Source organism: Epinephelus lanceolatus, chromosome 7 (assembly GCF_041903045.1).
Source record: "Epinephelus lanceolatus isolate andai-2023 chromosome 7, ASM4190304v1, whole genome shotgun sequence".
NCBI classification, from domain to species: domain Eukaryota; kingdom Metazoa; phylum Chordata; class Actinopteri; order Perciformes; family Serranidae; genus Epinephelus; species Epinephelus lanceolatus.
The window spans coordinates 44,421,348-44,442,525 of record NC_135740.1 but is presented as its reverse complement, the minus strand read 5'-3'; the positions used below and the strand labels follow the sequence as shown (position 1 = coordinate 44,442,525).

General features: G+C 43.5%; 1 protein-coding gene across 1 annotated transcript in view; it reads right to left on the bottom strand.

Moving 5' to 3' along the window:
• The window catches only part of arap3 (ArfGAP with RhoGAP domain, ankyrin repeat and PH domain 3), a 51,099-nt gene that overhangs the window by 18,585 nt on the left and 11,336 nt on the right, over positions 1–21,178 (bottom strand). The window contains exons 2-10 of the mRNA XM_033633467.2: positions 9,846–10,008; positions 5,890–6,846; positions 4,836–4,876; positions 4,432–4,514; positions 4,152–4,219; positions 3,064–3,303; positions 1,660–1,729; positions 938–1,058; positions 218–402 (exon numbers count right to left, since the gene is read on the bottom strand). Coding sequence (XP_033489358.2) covers positions 218–402; positions 938–1,058; positions 1,660–1,729; positions 3,064–3,303; positions 4,152–4,219; positions 4,432–4,514; positions 4,836–4,876; positions 5,890–6,846; positions 9,846–9,919 — 1,839 coding nt within the window. The 5' untranslated portion in view covers positions 9,920–10,008. The remainder of the gene's footprint in view (positions 1–217; positions 403–937; positions 1,059–1,659; positions 1,730–3,063; positions 3,304–4,151; positions 4,220–4,431; positions 4,515–4,835; positions 4,877–5,889; positions 6,847–9,845; positions 10,009–21,178) is intronic.

The following is a 21,178-nucleotide window of genomic DNA, read 5'->3' as shown; positions in this document are numbered from 1 at the left end:
GCGTGTCGGAGCTGACTGACTGACGGACTGAGAGCGAGAGCCGCACAACAACTTTAACATAAATGAGTGTCATCATCTTAAAAGACGACAAAATCAGACTTGCAACTTTTTAGTTTTGAGAAAAGACTGTTCAACGTCAGTAACACACATAAGGACTTTATAATTTGTATATTTCAGCAGTGTAATATTAGAGTGTCCCACCCGTCGGCGCTCTCACCTGTTCGCTCTTGTAGATCCAGATCTGCTCCGTGTTGATGGCGGCGTACACTTTGGACTTGGTTCCCTTCAGCTCGAGGACTCCGTGTCTCTGACAGTGAGATCCGGGACCGAAGCGCCGCCGACCGAACACCAGCTGATCTCTGACGTGTTCCTGCATCGTGCCGACCCACCGCCGCCTCAGCACTGAGATACAGGTATCACCATCATCATCATCATCATCATCATCATCATCATCACATCACATGCTGTACTTCACACACATTACTGCCTCTTCCTCTCACATTTATCCCAGTGTTCTCAGCTGTGATTAGGAGTTTTTTTCACTGGAAACACGATGAACCAGAAGAGAAATATTACACTTTTAAGAACAGACATACATCACAGTGTCTGGACATCAACCTTTTAAGAAACTTTAGCTGCATTTCATCAACCAGTGACTCAGTTTCTGTGCCCCAAAATCATCCTCTGCTCTCAGGGGGGAGTATCTTTTAAGGTTCAGTAACTTTCAGAGTGTTTAGTTTCATTTACTCAGGAAGTGACATGAGTAGGGTTACAGATCAACAGAAACATGTCCGCAGCAGCTTCTCATGATTATCAGTCTGACATCAGATCAGATCAGCTGGAGATAATTCAGTAATGGATGAGAATGTAAACACATGTCTGCTGCCCTGTAACTCAGTGTCACTTTGCTGTCATGTCAAGTGTTTTCTTCTCCTACCTTCATTATCGGCCCTGAAAACAAAAATCCTGTGACTTGTCACGATTTCAAATTTGTTGTCTTTGGCTGGGCGGGCCATCTGGATGGCAGCCAATGGGATCACTCCTTTAGGGTAGACGTCCTGAAACAGAAAGGTTTCAAATGGTCCAAATCAGAGCAGTCAGAGCGGTTTTATCTGCAGTGATGTGACGCATTTCTGACTGAGTTTAAATCGATCAGTCGCCATATTTGACTGGATTTTTAAAAATGGGCGTGGCTTATCGAATACAGAGAGATACAAAGATGTGGAGGACTGTTGACCTCCTCACACACCTCCACCACCCAGGTTGTTAGATCAGAAGAAATAATAAATTGGACTTCAATGACGCTCTCTGAAAGTGTAAACAAATATCACTGGACTACAGCTGGCTGTAGCAATGAGAGTTTAAACATTGATAAACTCAGAAACGATTCTTTAACATTGATTTAGGTCACTATTAGAGATGTGTTTGCACTTTGACATTAAAGACAAATAATCAAACTACAGTAAATCCGCTTTGATTAAATGCTGTAAAACACTGAACCATAAACACTTACAACAATAGATAACTGAGGAGTTCAGAGGATAACAACTATGAAACAATGATAGTTAAAAAAATACACCTTGGACAGTTGTCTTCTCTCATTTCCTTTGTTTTGTAGATATATTTCTATTATTATACATCTCTGACTGTTCTTCGTACCTTATCACTGCCAAAGTACATCAGGTTTTTGCCATCAAACTTCACGTAGCGCTTCTGGAAAACATAATTCCTGAAAAATAAAAACACACATCAGATCCAGAGACAGATCCAGAGAGGGTCACATGATCACATTCATAACAAAGACACAAAGACACATCACAACTGTGGTAAACAAAATTCAGAAGGAGACTACTGGTTTATAGTGACATCAGACCGGCGTACTTTACACTCTAAAACACTGAATCCTACAAAGTTTTGACATTTAAATATGCTGGATGTTTAAATATGGAGCTTCATCAGAAAACACTGGCGTCTTTCAGCTGAGTCAAAATGAAAATATTTGTTTTACAAATTTTCATGAAACACCAAAACTCTCACCAAAGAACCACTGAAGAACTTTCTTATCAGTATTAACAGGAAAGGAAGAAAAGACAACCACACACCGAGCAGAGGATGAAGAACAAGAGGAAGAGGAGGAGTAGAGGAAGGTGACGAGGCAGAGGCAGCCCCTCAGGAGGGGGGAGACACAGGGAGGAGCAGAGAAGAGGACATGCAGCACGACAGCCAGCGCTGACCTCTGACCCCTGACACACACACACACACACACACACACACACACAGAAACACAGAGACACAAAGAACAGGAAGGTGTGTGACACTAGTGTATTCTGAATCGACTGCTGTGATTGGTCAGGTGAGAACACGGAGATCTTGGAGCTCCTCAGACTTCGCATTCCTTCCTCTTGTTCCCACACACACACATCTTCACTCTTTATTAGCCTACACATGCTAACACATACATAAGCTACATCTTAATTCACTCAAGGATGTTACACCCTCCTCAGAATCCTCTCAAACCTCCCCAAGCACCCCTGAATCTCCCAAAGGACTCTAAGACACCCTTAAAAACCTCTGGAACAACTTTAGGAACCCCAGGAACTTGTTAGAGGGCTGCTGGTACCTCTTCGAGGACCTCTGAAAGCTCTTCAAGGACCTCTGGTACATCTTCAAGAGCGTCTAAAACCTCTTCAAGCAATATTCAGACTCTAAACTAAATGAATACCAGCGATGAGAGAATCCTGGTTCTTTCTGGTTTAACCAGCTGTATAAATCAAACACACCCCTCTGGTTTTCTTTCCCCTGGAATAACTAACTGTGTAAATCAAATTCACCCCTGGTACAACCAGGTGTGTAAAACAAATGCCCCCTTATGGTTTTGTTGTCATTGGTCGAACCAGGTGTTTAAATTAAACACAACCTGGTTTTCTTCTCTCTGGTCTAACATATCATTAAATGTGCCCCTGGTCTAACCAGCTGTAAATCTAATGCACCAGGTGTGTAAATCAAACCCATCTCTGCGTTTTTGTTTTCTCTGGTCTAACCAGGTGTCTAAATCAAACGCACCCCTGTGGAGACAGCTTGTCCAGCCAGCCGCTGATGATGGGCGGGGCTCTCTCAGTCAGGGAGGTGTAGCTGGCGTAGGGGGAGATGGTCAGGTCCTCATCAGCGTCTGTGGGGAAAGTGTGGTTGGGCAGGGAGAGGTAGCGGACGGGAGGTGGAGGTTCTCCGACGGTGCTGTAACCCTGAGAGTCTCCGGAGTGAAGAGCCTGAGACAAACGCTTCGTCCAGGAGAACTTCTGACACCTGAAGTACAAATACAACATTATTTATACAGCTCAGAAGAGATCAGTCTGGTTGTCAGACTCATCCTGTATTCTGTGGACAAATTTTTACTTTTTGTAATCAGCAGAAATAAAATAATAGCTTGTCTCTTTGTCCTTGTAATGTGATTTAAACATTTCAGTTCATTGTCACTTTTTATATTTTGATGGCTACATTTTACATTCGCAAATACAAATTTGATAAATTCTCCCTAGCTGTACTGTAGCTTTCAATCGAATGTTTCTCAACTGATTTTTCACAGGTCAAAAACAAATTTAAAACCTAAGTACCAACTTAGCTTTGTCTTCTTTCAACACAACTTTAAGTTAAGAGTTGAGACTGTAACATATTTAACACAGACTGTCTTTATGAAGTCTATTTTAAAAGAAGATCTAAAAAATAAAAGTGGGCCGAGTGTAAAACCTTGGGGAACTCCAGAGAGCTGACAATATGCAGATGATTCAGTTTTATACTTTTGTCTTACAAATATCAATCTGTTTTTAATAGTTTGCAGCCGCAGCTCATTTAACTGAAGCTTGTGTTCAATGCAGACAACAGTAGTCTTTGTTATTTTGTGATGAAAGTGCCTTACTGCCTTCCATTAATCAGAATTAAGTCATGTTAACCCTTTGTTTTTGTTAATGCAAATCACATTTATTTCTTTTCATGAATGTATTGTTTAACTTTGTGTTTGTCTGACTTTATCTTTTATGTTTGTATTTCCTGGTTTTATGTAATGTCATGTAAAGCTATTTTGATGTTGTCATACCGTTTTGAATATTTGGCCACACAAAGCTAAAATAAACCTCACAGAGTTGCTGATGGCTTACCCATGATCCTCTGCATGTTTGTCCTCCCCCTTCCTCATGTCTCTCTCATCCAGTCTGCTCCTTTCACTCTGCAGGATGAAATTTTAACTGAGCACATTTATATCATCACAGACTGGAGATGTTACAAGTTTAATCCCAACAACCGCTGGATTTGTGATCATCAAGGAGCTGATTGCTGTTTATTAATATCTTTGTGCCACAGATATAAAGAAGAAAGAAGGAGAAGACAGGGAACAACAGATGGATCTTTACTAGGTTTGCCTTTGTGCTGCTGTCTCACCTCACATATGTGTGGATTTCTTCTGGTTTGAAAAACAGTTTCACAGTACGGGCTGATCTCCTCCTCAGGGTCGTCTGTTGAAGCTGTTGAACAGAAAACTCGAGTTAATATTCTACTGAAGCATGGATGGTAACGTAAACCCGAACCCAGCCAGCGTGACCAGTGTTTGCCTTTTAAACCACATAAACACAAACATTATCTTTTGTGTTCAAATCTGAAGCGCTGCAAATCCTCACATAGTGTGTTCAAGCCAAAAAAAAGTCCACGAAAGCGGGACAAAATAAACAGGATCCAGAATTAAATGGTTGTTTCTGTAATTTCAAGGCAGATTTTTAGTAAAATCAATCTTGCAGTAAACATACATCATGTTTTCATAAGTAATCAAGAGTCTGGTCTGCACTCACCTCTGGCTGATCCTGAAGAGTTGTTACTTAAAGTGCTGCCACTGAAAACACACACAGACAAACAAAAAATAAGCTATCAATCAATAATTGATTTAAAGACACACTCCAGTGATTCAGTGTGTCACTGAAGTAGTTGGACTTGTGAGAGACATATTACAAACAGATAGGTCAGAATCTGTGCAGCATAGGTGGTGATGTCCTGACTAGACTTGGGCGGTATCAAAGTATTCAATACGAAAAATGGGTTTAAGAATAATTTCCTTTTCTGACATTTTATGAGTTTATTAGACTAAAAAAGCTAAGAGAGCTTGTGGAACATAGTGAGCTCGCCACTCGCACGGGGGCACCAGCTGTTTGTCTTTTGTTTGTTTTACACAAATACGTCATGTAACACCAATACCTTATCCTGACTTCTAGTCTGGATTATATATTTTATCTAGGCTGGCAACATATGTGGAATCTGGTGAAGGCCAAAAGATGAATTAAGCTGATCTGATCCAGAAAACTTGTCCAACTCAGCGTCAGAATGGTTTAGGACAACAAGGTTTCCGATGGTGTTCGAAGATCCAGCTATCACTTCATTTCTAACATACTGACCCCCTTAGCTTTATGCATTCACGACCTGGACCCACATAAGCAGCAGAAAATGCATGAATGAATAGAATTGTTTGGTCCACTATTGCCTGTATGAAGCTTCAGTCGATCTTTACTATTAGACTGTAATCAGTAACAATATCAGACAAGACAATTAATTATGTAGTTTTCCAACGTAACATAAGATGCTTATCAAGGCCAAAAACCAACAATGTGATTGGGATCAGACACAGAGTGCCTTATTACCAAGATGTTCACTGGTTATGGACGGTTAAGTACACGAATACGTAGGTGCGTCATTCAGAGGCCTCAGTCAGTTGGCTGATCGTAAGGTAGGTGGGATTTATTTATGCTGATTACATGGATGCATTCTGAAATAAAATCTTGGTTAGCACATCTAAAAACAAAGTAAATACACCTAGTGTGGATCCTGACCTGGAAGTCCATCAGAGTGACCTACCTATTCCTCTCTGGATGCCTCTCAGGTGTTTGTCTGGGTGGAGTCGGAGGGGCTGACTGCTGGGTGCAGTAACTCCTCCCTAAACTGGGGGCAGTAGAACTAGGTAAAGTCCCCCAGTAGATCTCATTAGAGACCATCTCCATCCCGCCACCTCTGGGTGAACCAGTCGGCGAGGATCCAGAGAGCCTGCTGTTGTCAAGACTACCAGGAGAGGAAGTCAAAGGAACCGTCTGGTTCTGCTCTGTCCGTACAGGTGAAGAAGAAGATGGTAGGGACCCCTGGAACGTGGCGGGGGGGGTCCCACGGTTCAGCCTCGGGGGAACAGGAGGTAAAAACCCTCCAGCGTCTGACAGAGACAAGCTACGACTCGGCTTCCTCCTTTCCGTCTGGTTTGGTTTTCGGCTGGGTGTGGTTGAGTTCTCGTAGAGGTCAGAGGTCAACCTGTTGTCAGGTGTGGGCGTGTCCCCTGAGGTCAAACCCTCTAACACAGTAAAACAGATGGACTCCTGGGAAAGCCTCCTGGATGGAGGCGGTGCAGGGTCTGGTGTTGGACAGAAGTGGACGGGTGTTGTCCTGCGGCGGTTGAATACAGTTCTGGGTTTTGGAACCGGCTTCACCGCAGGTCTGCTGCTGTCAGAGTTGGTCAACATGGCGCCAAGGTTTGGAACCGAACTGTTCCTGAGCGTCTCAAAGTCAATGGGTCCAGACGACTGACGCCGCGATGCAGCGCTGTGACCAGATAAAGTAATGTCTGTCACAGACTGACAGCGATCACGTGGGAGATCAGCTTTCTGATTGGCTCTTTGACTCTCTGTCCTCTGAATGTGACTGACCAATCGAAGGATTCTCTTCCTGTATCCTGTGGCGGTTATACCCAGGCTGACCAAAGCATCATTATCCAGGTGTGTGAAGTCTCTAGCCAATAGGAGACCAGCTCGACGGAAGGTGTCCTGGTACCTGCACAGAAAAAATGCAATTAAAGTCCAAGTTTGTTTTTGCTATGATGTCTCTCAAATACTTGACTGTATAATCACCATCACCTACTTCAGCAGGCGAGCAACAACAAGAGTGAAGGTAGAAAAGCGGAGCATCACTATGGTCCATCATTTTTCCACCTTTGTATGAGCTTTATTTAATATAGTTTATTTTATGGTCAGATTTAACAAACCTTTCAGAAAAATACCAAATTTCTTGCCATTGTTAAATAGCCTTCAGTAAAGGTTATTTAAACACAGCTTTAGCATACACACGGGACCCATGCTAACACATGCTAACTCCACCTATCCTCACCTATCAATGCTTTACTTTAGAATATATTGGAACGTGTATGTTGCTTAATAGGATTGGCAGCAGTGTTAATTTCATTGACGAAAAGTTTTTATCAACAACCTTTTTTCCATGACAAAAACAAGACGATGACGAGCTAACAATAGATCTTGAAAACAAAAAAACTTAGAAATACTAAGACAAAAGCTGTTTTTCATTTTCGTTGACGAAACATGACGAAAATGTTAGTGGTGGACTATCGGACTTTGAAAGCCGAGAACTGCCGTGCATGATCCGCAAATGCTGCATGAGCGACAGGCTGGTAAACTCCAGTAAATAGTCTGCACCAGGATGTTTCACTAGCCAGCAAAAACACAGAGCAGCATCAGCCATTGGTGCGAGTTGTGAGCTGTAATTCAGCAGTGTGTGTCTGACTGTGGATGGTGGAGCTGCTGAATGGATTTGTGGAGTTTGTTATTTGCAGCGGCGGCCGGCCTGCCAGTGTTGAGTGCTGCATGCTAACACTATTTCAAACAATGTGAAATTTATAATAACTACTCCATACCCATTGGTAGCTTTGTCACCTTCTACCTATGCCAATCCTCAATGCCTATGTGCAGTTTCACATAGATTGACCACGTCAGTGAGTAGAAAAACGTGGGACAGACAGAATGACTAACTTAGTAATAAGCCACTAATAAGTTAGTAATACACTGTTAATAAGCTGGTGTGTGTGTGTGTGTGTGTGTGTGTGTGTGTGTGTGTAGCTGTCTCAGGCCGGTGATCTGATCATCGAAGTCTATCTGGAGATGAAGATACCAGACTGCTGCATCACTCTCAAGGTGAGTCTGAATATTGATTATCAGTATTGACTAGTCCATAGCCACTGGTAGCTTTGTCACCTTCTACCTATGCCAGTCCTCAATGCCTATGTGCAGTTTCACATAGATTGACCACGTCAGTGAGTAGAAAAACGTGGGACAGACAGAATGACTGACTGACAGAATGACACACTGACAGTTTCCGTGATTATGTACAGCATACCATACCATGACTTAGTCATACCAAAAATTAGAAAACAACACCAACATTGGTCCACAGGGGGAGCCACAGCGATCGGTCGCATTTTAGCCATTTTGAAGCATTTTTCTGTTGTTATAGCGCCACCCAGTTGCCAATTAGAGTTAAATTTCTCCAGTCACCTTGAGGCGTCCTGTTCTACATATCTACCAAGTTTAGTAAAAATCCATATGGCGGTTAGGCCTAGATAAGAAATGAGCTCTCTAGCGCCCCCATTTTGTTTGATGGGGTCAATAATGGAGGGGTCCCCTCAGATTATGTGTGGTCATATGCCTACAAAGTTGCGTGGTGATGGGTGAAACCCTTGAGATGTTATACACCTTTATGTGATGAGCCACGCCCTCCGCAATATTCATTGCCTTATAGAAGCTCAGTTTTAGTAAGTTTTCCAACTTTTGCCAAGAGGGAACTTTAGATATTGGTCCCTAGATTATGTTCACCCAGTTTCATGCAGATCGCTCAAACTTCCTAGGAAGAGATCCATTTGAAGTGTTTTTCAAAAAATTCAAAATGGCGGAAAATCTATATAAGCGGAAGTTATGGGTTCTTGAGGCAAATGTGTTCCTCATGAGGAGAGGCATCTCTGTGCAAAGTTTCATGTCTCTACCACATACGGGGCATGAGATATGCCCATTCAAAGTTTGCAATTTTAATCGGTTGCTATAGCGCCCCCCTTTGGCCAATTGATGTAATATTGCTTCATTGGCATCCTCCCATGACCCTCTACCACTGTGCCAAATTTCACATGGATTGACCAAGTCAGTGAGGAGAAAAACGTGGAAAAGACACACAGACACACAGAGTTTTCGTCATTATATAGTAAGATCATTAGGTATCCCTTTCACATACATTGGTACATTACATTATCAGATACTTTTTTCTGAATTCAAACTACATCAGAACAAGATTTTGATTTTATCCAAAATTGGGGGTTTATCCCTTTAAAACAAACAACTAAACCAGTGCTTCAGTACAAGTGCTTGGTGATGAAAGAAGTCTTCTTTTCTAAGTGCTAGCAAGGGTTGATCATTAACAAACACTCATTACAGTGCCATCCTTGAATCCATCCTCACCTCCTCCATCACCATGTGGTATGCCGCTGCCTCTGCCAAGAACAAGGACAGCCTGTGGTGTTCATTTGCTCTGCAGAGGGGGTGACTGACTGCAATTTACCATCCCTCCAGGACCCTGAGGCAGGCGGCAAAGATTGTGGCCAACCCCTCCCACCATGGTCACAAACTCTTTGAAACAGTCCCCTCTGGCAAAGAGGCTGCGGTCCATCGAAAACCTCCCGTCATAAAAACAGCTCCTTCTCATCTGCAGCTGAGCTCAACAACAAGGCCCAGGAATCCCACTGACGACCTCCAAGACATTTGTCTCTGTTAATTAACGCTGATCATGGACTATTATCACTATACATTGCACATTTTAACTTTTGCACATCCTGCACAAACTGTTCAGCTCTCATTGAATGTGTTTGCTATGCTAAGTGTTAGCATTGGTTTTTAGAAGTTTGTTAACTCTGACCAGACAGCTGTAATCTTTACTCCTGAATCAAAGTCACAGACCTTCATTATACAGACTTTGTGTTGTATAAGTGAACCTCTGACCTCTCTAGATGGATCGCTGCCAGAAGAGTCTCAACCGGCGTGCTTCCATCCAGCGAGGCCATGACGACCAACATGGAGTCTGGATCTGACTTGGTCTCCTCCGCATTCAGGAAACACCACGGCCATCACTGACCTACAGCAGGGACAGACGGCAGCTGTCCATCTGCAGGAGACAAGAACCAAACACAGCGGTTAGACCAAAAACACAGAAGTCTGATTGTAACAAACAAATCATGGTGAACAGCTTCTCTTCAGTCTGTGGTCAACGACCTTTGATTAGACCAAACAGTGGGCCATCATCAGGACCCTGGAGCTGACAACACTAAATGGGATGAGGCCACAACTAAGGTTATTAATTACCTGAGTTCTGTTAAAATATTTATAAAATGTGCTTCTGCAGAATGGACACAACTTCATGTGTCTGCTGCATCTAGAAAAGCTATTTTTCGTCTCTGCACTGATGAAACACGGCAGGGTGTAAAGCAGAGGAGCTTATTTATATCAGTAGTCCAAGTGTGCAGTACACAGGTCCCGCCACCATACAAGTCCCTAATTATTCATTCATTATTGTGGGGTTAAAGCCATTTTATTGCGTCGGGTGTGGCCTCTGGAATCAGCGCTGTTATGCACACGTGCCCAGTCAGCAACACAGCCTCTGATTCATTCACAGGCTCGACCCAATGCATCATGGGATAAATCCTGACAAAGCAACAACTCCTTTCAGCACAGTAGCTCAGTCCATAGGGACTCGGGTTGGGAACCGGAGGGTCGCCTGTTCAAGTCCCCGTCCGGACCAAAATATGGAGCGTGGACTGGTAGCTGGAGAGGTGCCAGTTCACCTCATGGGCACTGCCGAGGTGCCCTTGAGCAAGGCACCGAACCCCCCAACCACTCGGAGCACCTGTCATAGGCAGCCCACTCTGACATCTCTCCACTTAGACTTAAAATTAAAAACTTCCCCTCTGGGATTAATAAAGTATATAAAATTAAATTAAATTAAAAACAAATTGATAAAACATCAATGAAGACATTTAATGTTAGATTTATTAGTTTTATAAACTGTCTAAAACACTTACAAAGCTTCTTAAAGGGATGTGATCGCACAGGAGCTCTCGATGAAAGGTGACGAGGCGGAGGAAATGTAAAATAAAGTTTGTAGACCACAGCTTCCCAGAGATATTTTAATACTAGGAACGCTTTAATTACATTGATCATTGATCACGCACAAACACACACATACAGCTAGATATCCGACAGCCGGGTACAAAAAAGGAGAAGAGTCCGCAAGTATGTGGTGGCACACGGCAGGAGTAGATCAGATCATGGTGGAAGTATGGTTAAAGTAACATTTACAAGAAGCACGTCACAGATGAGTTGGTGACACAACGAGCTGCAGCGCTGCAGGTACTCGACAAACCGAACCTGTTGGTGTGTTTGTGTTCATTTTCATCTCATGCAGAGGCCGTTTATTCAGTTTACAACTGGCAGATATAGGACAAAGTAAATTTTGGCCCCTGTAACCATAGCAACAGTGTGAATGCTTCAGGTCCTGTCGTTAATTATTAACTTGATGGGTTCAACAGACTACAAACACACTTCATACACTCACACCAGATAATGGGATATAATGAAAGCTTAATGGTGAAACTCGGTTCTGTTTTTACTGCACTCAGATCTGAGATGGCATCACTGTGACCTTTGACCCCTGCAGGTCACGACCCCCCTCCCAGCCAACTAAAACCACAGAGGCAGAACAAAACATGATGTCAGCGGATGGACACAGCCGCAGGATTGTCTCCCAGCATCTGCAGCAGGATGACCTTTGACCTCTGTACAGAGGGGAGGGGGGAGGACATGAAGAGGGGACAGTCTGCTGCAGGACACCAGCAGAGATCAGCAGACTCAGAAATAGACAGACGGGCTCAGTCTAATGAAGGACACACACACACACACACACACGCAGGCTGTCATGTGCCATGTGACGAGTGTCGGGTGTCGAAGTCGGGAGTATTTTTAGAAAACTTTGAACAATGAGTGGATCTGCAGCGCTGGACAGCAACATGTCAACACGCCTTTATTTCAATGATGAATAATAAACTGAATATTTCCTCCATGACGTCTTGAACATTAATTGACATTAACTACAAACACTGAACTTTGTTACTTTGTTTTTCTTAAATAGAGTTTTATTTTAGTGGGAGAAATAATCACTAAAGGAAGTGCTGCACCTTCTTCCTGTCTGTGGCTCACAGGCTTTGTATTTCCTGCATTAATATACATTTATATCAACCTGAAATTAACTGCTGTGCTTTCTTTAGTAACTGCAGGATGATTAATCCTTTAATATGAAGCTGTTTTCAGAATAACCAGGTGTGTTTTAAGAGGGAGTAGAGCCGCTGCTCCTTCATGTCAAAAAGGGTCAGTTGAGGTGGTTCAGACATCTGATCAGGATCCTCCTGGGCGCCTCCCGTCAGAGGTATTCCGGCCACATCCCACTGGTATGAGGCCCCGGGGCAGACCCAGAACACACTGGTGGGAATACATATCTCATCTGGCCTGGGAACGGCTCGGGGTCCTCCAGGAGGAGCTGGAAAGTGTCACTGGGGAGAGGGACGTCTGGGCTGCTGTGATTGGCCTGCTGCACCCAGCCCCAGAGAAGCGGATGAAAATAGATGGATGTTTTCACTAACGTCAATATTTGTATTGCAGAGCAACGTTCCTGTGGGCTACAGCAACACTAAACCCCTGAGCTTGCCTGAGAAGGACTTAATTCCCCAAACTGCCATGAAATCGGCATCACCAAACCCACCGGATCTTACTCTTTCACAAAAAGATATATCTCTGTAGGGATCTGAGCCTGTCAGCAACAAAACAAACACTTAAAGTAGACGTAAATTGACGGATGAATATGCCACAACCTGTTAGACAGCTGCAGCGCTCTCTCTCTCAATACTGGACCGGTTTAAAAAGTTTTCTTTCCCATTACACACCTGGATAAACATAAATAAATAGGGTCCAGGTTAAAGTTACCCTTTAACAGAAAGCTGATACTTCATGATATATAATGCTATATTAATAAAAGCTCTGTGTGTTAACAGCGTAACCACTTACAGAACATTTATCATATATAAAAACACTGATTTCTGTTTTACTGTAAAAGCAGCAGGTGGCACAGTGGTGCAGTGGTTAGCATTGTCGCCTCACAGCAAGAGGGTTGCTTAAACCTGAGGTGGGGGAGCCCTTCTGTGTGGAGTGTGCATGTTCTCCCTGTGTCAGCGTGGGTTTCCTCCAGGTGCTCCAGCTTCCTCCCACAGTCCAAAGACATGCAGGTTAACTGGTGACTCTAAATTGTCCGTAGGTGTGAATGTGAGTGTGAATGGTTGTCTGTCTCTATGTGTCAGCCCTGTGATAGTCTGGTGACCTGTTCAGGGTGAACCCTGCCTCTCACCCAGTGTCAGCTGGGATAGGCTCCAGCACCTCGTGACCCTGCACCAGGATAAACAGTCACGGAAAGTGAATGAATGAATGTAAAAGCAGCAGATTCACCATCTGAGGATCACTGTCTGCTCGTCTGGCTTATCTATTGTGACCTCACAGTATGAAGACGACGCAGTGTTCACGCGGAGATCAGAGGGTGCTGACGTTAAAGAGGACATCAAACTGAATGTCCTCCTTCACAGGAAACACACACACACACACACACACACACACACACACACACACAGGATACAGGGAGTGCCTGCAGCACAAGCTGCCTCAAGCTGAAGGGTGGAGAGCTTTCAAAGGAAAAACTGTGTGTGTGTGTGTGTGTGTGTGTGTGTGTGTGTGTACGGTGTGTTTGTGTGTGAGTGTATGACCTTGCGCCGCAGTGATTGTGTGTCTCTGGATTTCCTGAAAAAGGTTGGAATGTGTTACGTTTTACCTCACTCTATTTGTGTGCATGTGTGTGTGTGTGTGTGTGTGTGTGTGTGTGTGAGAGACAGACTGTGAGTAAGATTTATATGAAGCCCACTGGCTTTGTTTCAGGATGATGACAGAACAACATAAAAGTCGACATAAAGACACACGACGCAGCTGTTTGACAACCACACACACAGAAACATAAAGACCATTATGAGGACTGGTCACATGTCAGAGTTTAAAGACGTCCTGATGTTTCTCTTTACAGTGTGTTTGACTTTGTGTCCAACACTTCACTATTTATGTTCCAGAGTCATAAACGCGGGGCTGCCCTCCGAAATGTGATGAGTCAAACCTGCTGACCCTGAGATGGAGAAGCTCCTGAGTCATGTTGCATCATCTCCGTGTCTGTTCTGAATCAAATCTGTTTCCAGTTTGTAGCTTCACAATAACACACTAACATCCTGAGTGTTCATCACAGTCTGAATATATCTCTGCGATGGTCGTCTCGTACCCTTTTTACACCAACACGCAACGAGTTCAGTTCCAGTTTGTGCATCTAATGTTGAACCATTTGGAGCATTTCGACTAGCAGGGGCAGGATCGCAGTATCACAGTATACCAGTGGTGTTAGAATCCCCACTGGTATGATTTTAAATTAAAAAAATACACGTTTCTCTTTGTACTCATACAGAGAGGCTGTACTGAGGATGTGTAGTATATATCACAAGCCACCAGAGGGTAGTCTCTAATGGTGGAACAGCAGCTGAGCTGAGAAACAACTGGGAGTGGTGGGATAGCGTTACAGGACTCCGGCCAGCATCGGCAGAGAGATACAATGTATTTTCACATCTAACTCTGTGAATTAAGGGTTTATTTTAACCAAACCAGAGCTGGTGATTGTTGGAACAGTGAACGAACTAACTCGGTGACTAACAAGACAAAGCAAGATCATTTCAGCGAGTTTCTTTTTTGTTTCTGTCAAGTTTGAATGAAGTGTGTTTTACGTTGAGTTAACAAGGAAATGAAATTAGTTCTAGTTGGTTAAAAGAGAGAAACTTAGATTCAGAAAAAAATACAGTTGTATTTTTCTGTTAAATACGAATAAGGGGGCATAAGCTCCAACACCGGCACACCGTTAGGACAGAAACAGAGTGCTCGACGGGGACAGAGCACCTGCTGCTGCAGCGAGCCAACACACAGTCTGCGGTCATTTTGACTTGACCAGCAGACTTCACTACAAGCTGATTGGCTGTTGAAACAGGTGACGTGCTTTAAAACCAGTCGCCGGCAATTCGACAAGCTGAGTTGCAGGTGACACCATCAGACGGTTTGAGTCGAGCTCAGACCGGCCAGTTCACACCGCTGCTACTTCTCTCTGCAACGTTCTAAAACAGTTTCTTCTCGTCGCAAATCTTTGGTCTGAACTGGACTAAAGTGCGATCCATGACGTCACCAGGCAAGTGAGAACTTGTTGGGAAAACAAAAAGCCCAGTGGTCTCTCAGAGGGCTGCACCTTGAAAGTCAGAGATTCAAATCATCAGTCAGAGACCCCTCAGTCCACTAAGGCCCAATCCCAATACCCCCATGTGTCCACTACCCCTTGGCCCTCAAAATGAAGCAACGAGGGGTAGGGGTTGAAATCTTTCCCTAGAAATTGGGACACCACTCACTACGTCACCGCGTCGGTTACGTTCACGCATACGTAACTATTTTAAACAGGAAGCTGCGAGCCATCTACATTTCCAACCGGCATCTACAATGGAGTCTCCAGCTGAGTTCATCCTACTGATCGCCTTTGAAGCATTCATCATGCTTCGTTTGATGAACGGCAGACGACAGGGGACTTATGCTAGCTAGCTAACCAGCTAACATTACGAGGCAGCATAGTTATACTAGCTGGCGTGTTATCGTAATGTGAAAAGTCCAACAATTTTGTAGAACAGGACAGATGACAGACGCCAGACAATGCGAGCAAGCTAGCTAGCTAACAAGCAACCTGACGATGGTAACGTTAGCTATGTATGAACTTTTTTCCCCGTCTCTTGCTCGGTGGTAGCCATGGCGACGTCTACCCCTCGCTGGCAAGTCAGCATCTGAAATCCCTCACTCCGGAGGGCTAGTTTCATACCCACTACCCCTCGTTATGACCCCTACCTGTACATTCAAAAAGGAATTGGGACACCACTACCCCTCGCAGGAACGTGCAAATGTAGGGGTAGGGCCAAGGGGGGGTATTGGGACGGGCCCTTCAACTCGAGCAGTTGTTTGTTGCCACTAGTCAGTGTGCTGTGCAGTGTACAATTTGGTCCCCAGATTTTGCTGCAGAGTGAGTGTTCTTAACTTTCAAGCTACTCTTTGGTACAGTTCTGTGGACGTGATGCAGCACACAGGAGGAGAAACTTTTCACCGCAAGGCTCCGAGATTACAATTTCTTCTCTCCTCTGCTTGGAAGTGGTGAATTTACAGCTCACAGATATTTAAGACGACACAGTCTCTGACTTTTGTTTGATATCTGGTGTTGACATTTCCGATCTGTCTCTAGCGGCGTTAATTTGTTTACTTTATGACATGAATGCCGCTGTAACACTGAACATCCCACTGAACCCTGTTCAAACTTTGAAACTCTATATAAAAAAAACTGAATATTCATATACAGCCCATCTGATAACAGAAGAAAAACTCATAAGTAATTAATGTCATCTGACATCTTACTCCCTCTGATTACGTCAGCTGTGCGTTGTGCAACGCCCTCTGTTGATGAAACATCTGTGATTACAACAGCTCTGCTCAGACCAATGGAAATGCAGGCTGGTTTGCTAGAAAGCACAAAGGTTCAAAGAGTCCTGAACTGGCCTGTTTCAAAATCCAGAGGTAATCTGGTGGAACAGAGGTGTCAGTGAGAAGATGAGACTTCACACATAAGTCAAGTATCTCAAAACAAATAGAAAACTAGCAGCACTTCTGCACGAATGACGAAACAATAAGCTTTTGCAAAAGAACGAGTGACACAAAGAAACAGAAGAAAGAATAAAAAACACAGCTGACACCAAACTGACACTGAATGTCACCGCAGAGTAAAAATAACTGCTGGACACACACACACACACAAAGGTCAGCAGCGTCCAACATGAAGACAAAGGAGGAGGAGGAAGTGAGTCACAGCAGCTTCCTCCTGTCGACCTCTTTCCTCCTACAGACTTCAGCTGCTTCACATGAAACCAGCTTCTGTTCTCAGATCAGCCCAGATCCTCGGGATCAGGATTTATATCCAAACTTGTGTCGTAACACGACTGAAACTCCTCACTTTGATGCAATACCTTGAAAATTACTGTGAATATTTAATAACAGCTGGAAAAAAATGACATTGAGGGCATGAAATGTCAAATTTGTTTATAAAAAGATAAATACAACAAGGTGCATCCCTACATCATCATCGTCATCATCAGAGCTCTGTGACTGGCTCAGACATCAGACACAGTGAAAACTGAGTTCCTGATGTTACAGACACAAAAAATGAAGATAAAGAATATTACCTTTAACAGTTTACAGTGAAGACGTCCAGCTTCTTTACGTTAACGCATCCAGTTGCTCTGTTTCAACCGAAGACTTCTGAAGTGAGACATGCTGAGGACCTGCGGTCTCATTTATAAAACGTGTAGGATCCATAACTAAAAACCTACATACTAACAAAAGAGTAAAATGGTGCAACCCAAAAAATATTCAACAATTTCTACAATCAGGCCCCCACCTCACCATCTGTGTCGCCAATTTCTTGTCTCCAAAATGTTCATAAGCGTGGGTCAAAGTGTCTCCCAGGGCTGCCCCTTAACAGTCGAACCAAAGTCTACCAGAGAGGGAAAATTTCATTGGTCGCTTAGTCGCAGAAAAAATTAAATAAACGTGCAACTGTACTGAGAGCTGCACCTTGTCAAAATAAATCACAACCTATATGACTGGACCATGTGTGACTTTAATTTGAAAGGACAGACACTGGAAGTGTCCACGCTCAGCAGTCAGACAGGAGTCAGGTTAATCTCCAGGGCTGGTACCTGCGGTTATTCCACAGGCTAGTTAATAACATGTCGGGCAGGAAATCCAAAGTGTGGGATCATTTTGAGAAGGTGAAGGACGAACCCAAGGTGATATGTAAACTCATCTTCATTGGTCGACTACAAACATGACGTATCATCTGAAACATGGAAGTAGCTACATGCCCATTAGCCCACAGCGTCATTAACAGGCGGCTCGCTCAGTGTGTGACGTGCACTTGGAGATAAAATGTAGGCCTATATTAATGAAGGTTCATTAGTACGGTTTGTATTTCTCTGTAATGTAGCACAGTGTTAACAATGTTACTGATACTATTCTTTCTCACACCTTCAACTCCAACCACCAAAATATATCATTTAATCATTACATTAATATCATGAACATGCAGGAGACTAGTCCACTGATGGACCCTGATGGCGACTGCTGGTCAACTTTTGCATGGGAAGTGGTGTACGCCTCTTTCAGGCCTCGTTTTGTGCATACGCAATGTTTATAAATGAAACTTCTCATAAAGTGACGGGCAGACAGACGGGAGGACACAATGTTTAACAGACTCTTTCCTCATCACTCATAGGAAGTCAGCTGCGGCTCAGAGGATGAACTCAGACTGAAAATTAGTTTGTTGAGTCTGTTGTTAGTCAGAGTCGGTTCACAGGACGACGATGAGTCAACGAATAATTTCAAATCATTCAAGCAGGGAAGAAAGATATTATCATATAATGTATCTAACTGTCTGAGGACATGTTCTGACATGTTTTAGTTTTGTCACACAGTGAGTACAGCTGTAACTTAAGAATTGCCCGTCCAGTTTCTACGGCATGCTAAATACAGATGCAGCACAAAAACTATCGTAGAATAAAAGTGAGTCAGGACAGAAGCCGGGAGGAGTCTGCAGAGAAAATCTAATCTGAGAGGAAAAAGAGGAGGAAGAGGGAGAGCTGCAGGTTGTGAGTGAAGCAGGAAGAAGGTGAAGGCTGCAGATAAAGACCAGAGGATACAGACACTTCCATCGCACTTCCACTTTTAAAACACTGCAGAGCAAACAGAGCTGTGAGGTCTCCCTCAGACAGGTACCTGCTCATTAACCAAAGTATCACACACATTAAAATGTTGACCTGACGATGACACCAGATGAAAACTCAATGGATCAGAGTGATTACAGTTCATCTTGAGGGGGCACGAGAACGATCAAAGAAGCGTTCACAGCTTTGATGCACAGATTTCTCACTGCTGCTTCAGTGTTTGTTTCTCTGCAGGACGCAGACAGTCGCTGCTGCAGCACAGTGAACAAATACAGCTGATACTTAAAGAGACGACTTAACAGGAATTCTTCATCCTCCAAATGACTATATCAGTTACTCACCCTGTGTTACACTGACTTTGTGAAGAAAACTTTATTTTTGTCGCATGCCTCCACGGAAAGAATCCAAAAATGGAGAAAAAGCTTAAAGAACTGAAGTCACATGCGATCGCGTTTAACAACAGCAAAACTATGTCACAACATCCGTTTACAAACCCTTACACAAACTCATGCAGTATGCAAGTCTCATTTATGCAGTCATAAACTCAGGCCTTCACAAACATGCATTTCAACTAAAACCATAGTATTTAAAACTGAATTGAAAGTCAAATTTATCTACGCTCGAAGCCAAAACTGCACTGACAAAAAGAGTAATTTTACATCACTGAACACAGGAGTTGGTGGTTTATAGCTGCCACGATCAGTTTGTTTGTGTTATTGTGTAAATTTTGAGTTTTAAGGTGGATTTTTACTTGTGCATCAGCTCTATGCAGAGCCGAGGCCATTGTGAGCATTTATACTTGCGCAGCGGTGTGTCTGTGTGCAGTTACACCTCCAAAACACTAGTCGGTGGCGGGGTTTCTGAAGTGCTCTAAAGTTTCCTTGTTTGACAATACACCCAAAATACACATTAAGCACACATTAAACACACATTAAACATGTCTTAATAGAGACAGTTTCAAACACAAGAACACAAATCAGCTTCACTATAACTCGCAGCATTCACAGACAAACACTTGTCTTTATCTGGACACATTTTCCCCACAAATACAACATGCTAACGTTATTAGCACAAGCCTATGGCATTTTACATTGTATAAATTAGCCTAGTGACGAGCAGAGGTTTCCTCTGCTCATATGAAGCCAGGATAAGACTTAAAATTATATTTTTGTGGAGGCTTTATTGTCTTCACAATTTATTGTTTCTTATCTGTGAAATTAAAGTAAATAAAAGTTTTGTTTCCACTGAGGGAAATGGTTTCAGCTTACAGAAACAGACAGGACTGCATTGCTGCAATGTTGTCACATTTCTGGGGAGGTGTACATCAGGTTATGGCGTAGGCTCTGCGTCGACACAAAGCCTACGCTGAAGGTACAGCCTCGGTTCGACATAGAAGTTTAAGTCCCACTGTAGCTGGGAAGCCTATCCCAGCTGACACTGGGTGAGAGGCAGGGTTCACCCTGGACAGGTCACCAGACTATCACAGGGCTGACACATAGACACAGACAACCATTCACACTCACATTCACACCTACGGACAATTTAGAGTCACCAATTAACCTGCATGTCTTTGGACTGTGGGAGGAAGCTGGAGCACCTGGAGGAAACCCACGCTGACACGGGGAGAACATGCAAACTCTGCACAATGTAACATAATTATGATTTGCAGAAATATTTGATGCCAACAGTTTTCTGGTGATTGGGTTGCAGACCAACCGTCCACCCTGACCCCTCTAACAGGAGGACACTTGCAGGACAGTCCTCGTCCTCTGGACCTCACAAACCTGCACTACACATTTCTCACCCCTCCCTCCTCCCTCCTTATCTCTGTCCTGTTGTTGTAATCAGTTCTGAGGATCTGCAGCAGAACAAAACACAGGATACAGCTGTCCATCAAACTGCAGCAGAGGAAACACACACACACACACACACACACACACACACACACACACACACACACACTCGCTGCATCTCGGGTCAAACAAACAAGTCATATCACTTTTTCTGATTTTCCACCTTCAGTCAGATAATTTGATTTTTCATCACATCTCCACAAACAGGTCCAGATCCAGTTTATCTGTCTGCACACATTTAAATCATTACAGCAACTTAAAAATAACTCTAAAAGTGCACTCAGTGAGTGCAGGTCTCCACCAGGTGTGTCTGGGGGCGTGTGGGTGGGGAACAGGAAGTGGAGGATGGGCTGTGTATCCTGTGTGTCTAATGACAGCAGTGGAATTAATACAAAACACAAATGTCTCAGCTTGGTGAGAAAATCTATACAGGAACAATTCCTAAACACCAACAATGTAAAATATCAATTTGAAAGTGAAAACACAAACAAAAGACTCAACCAAC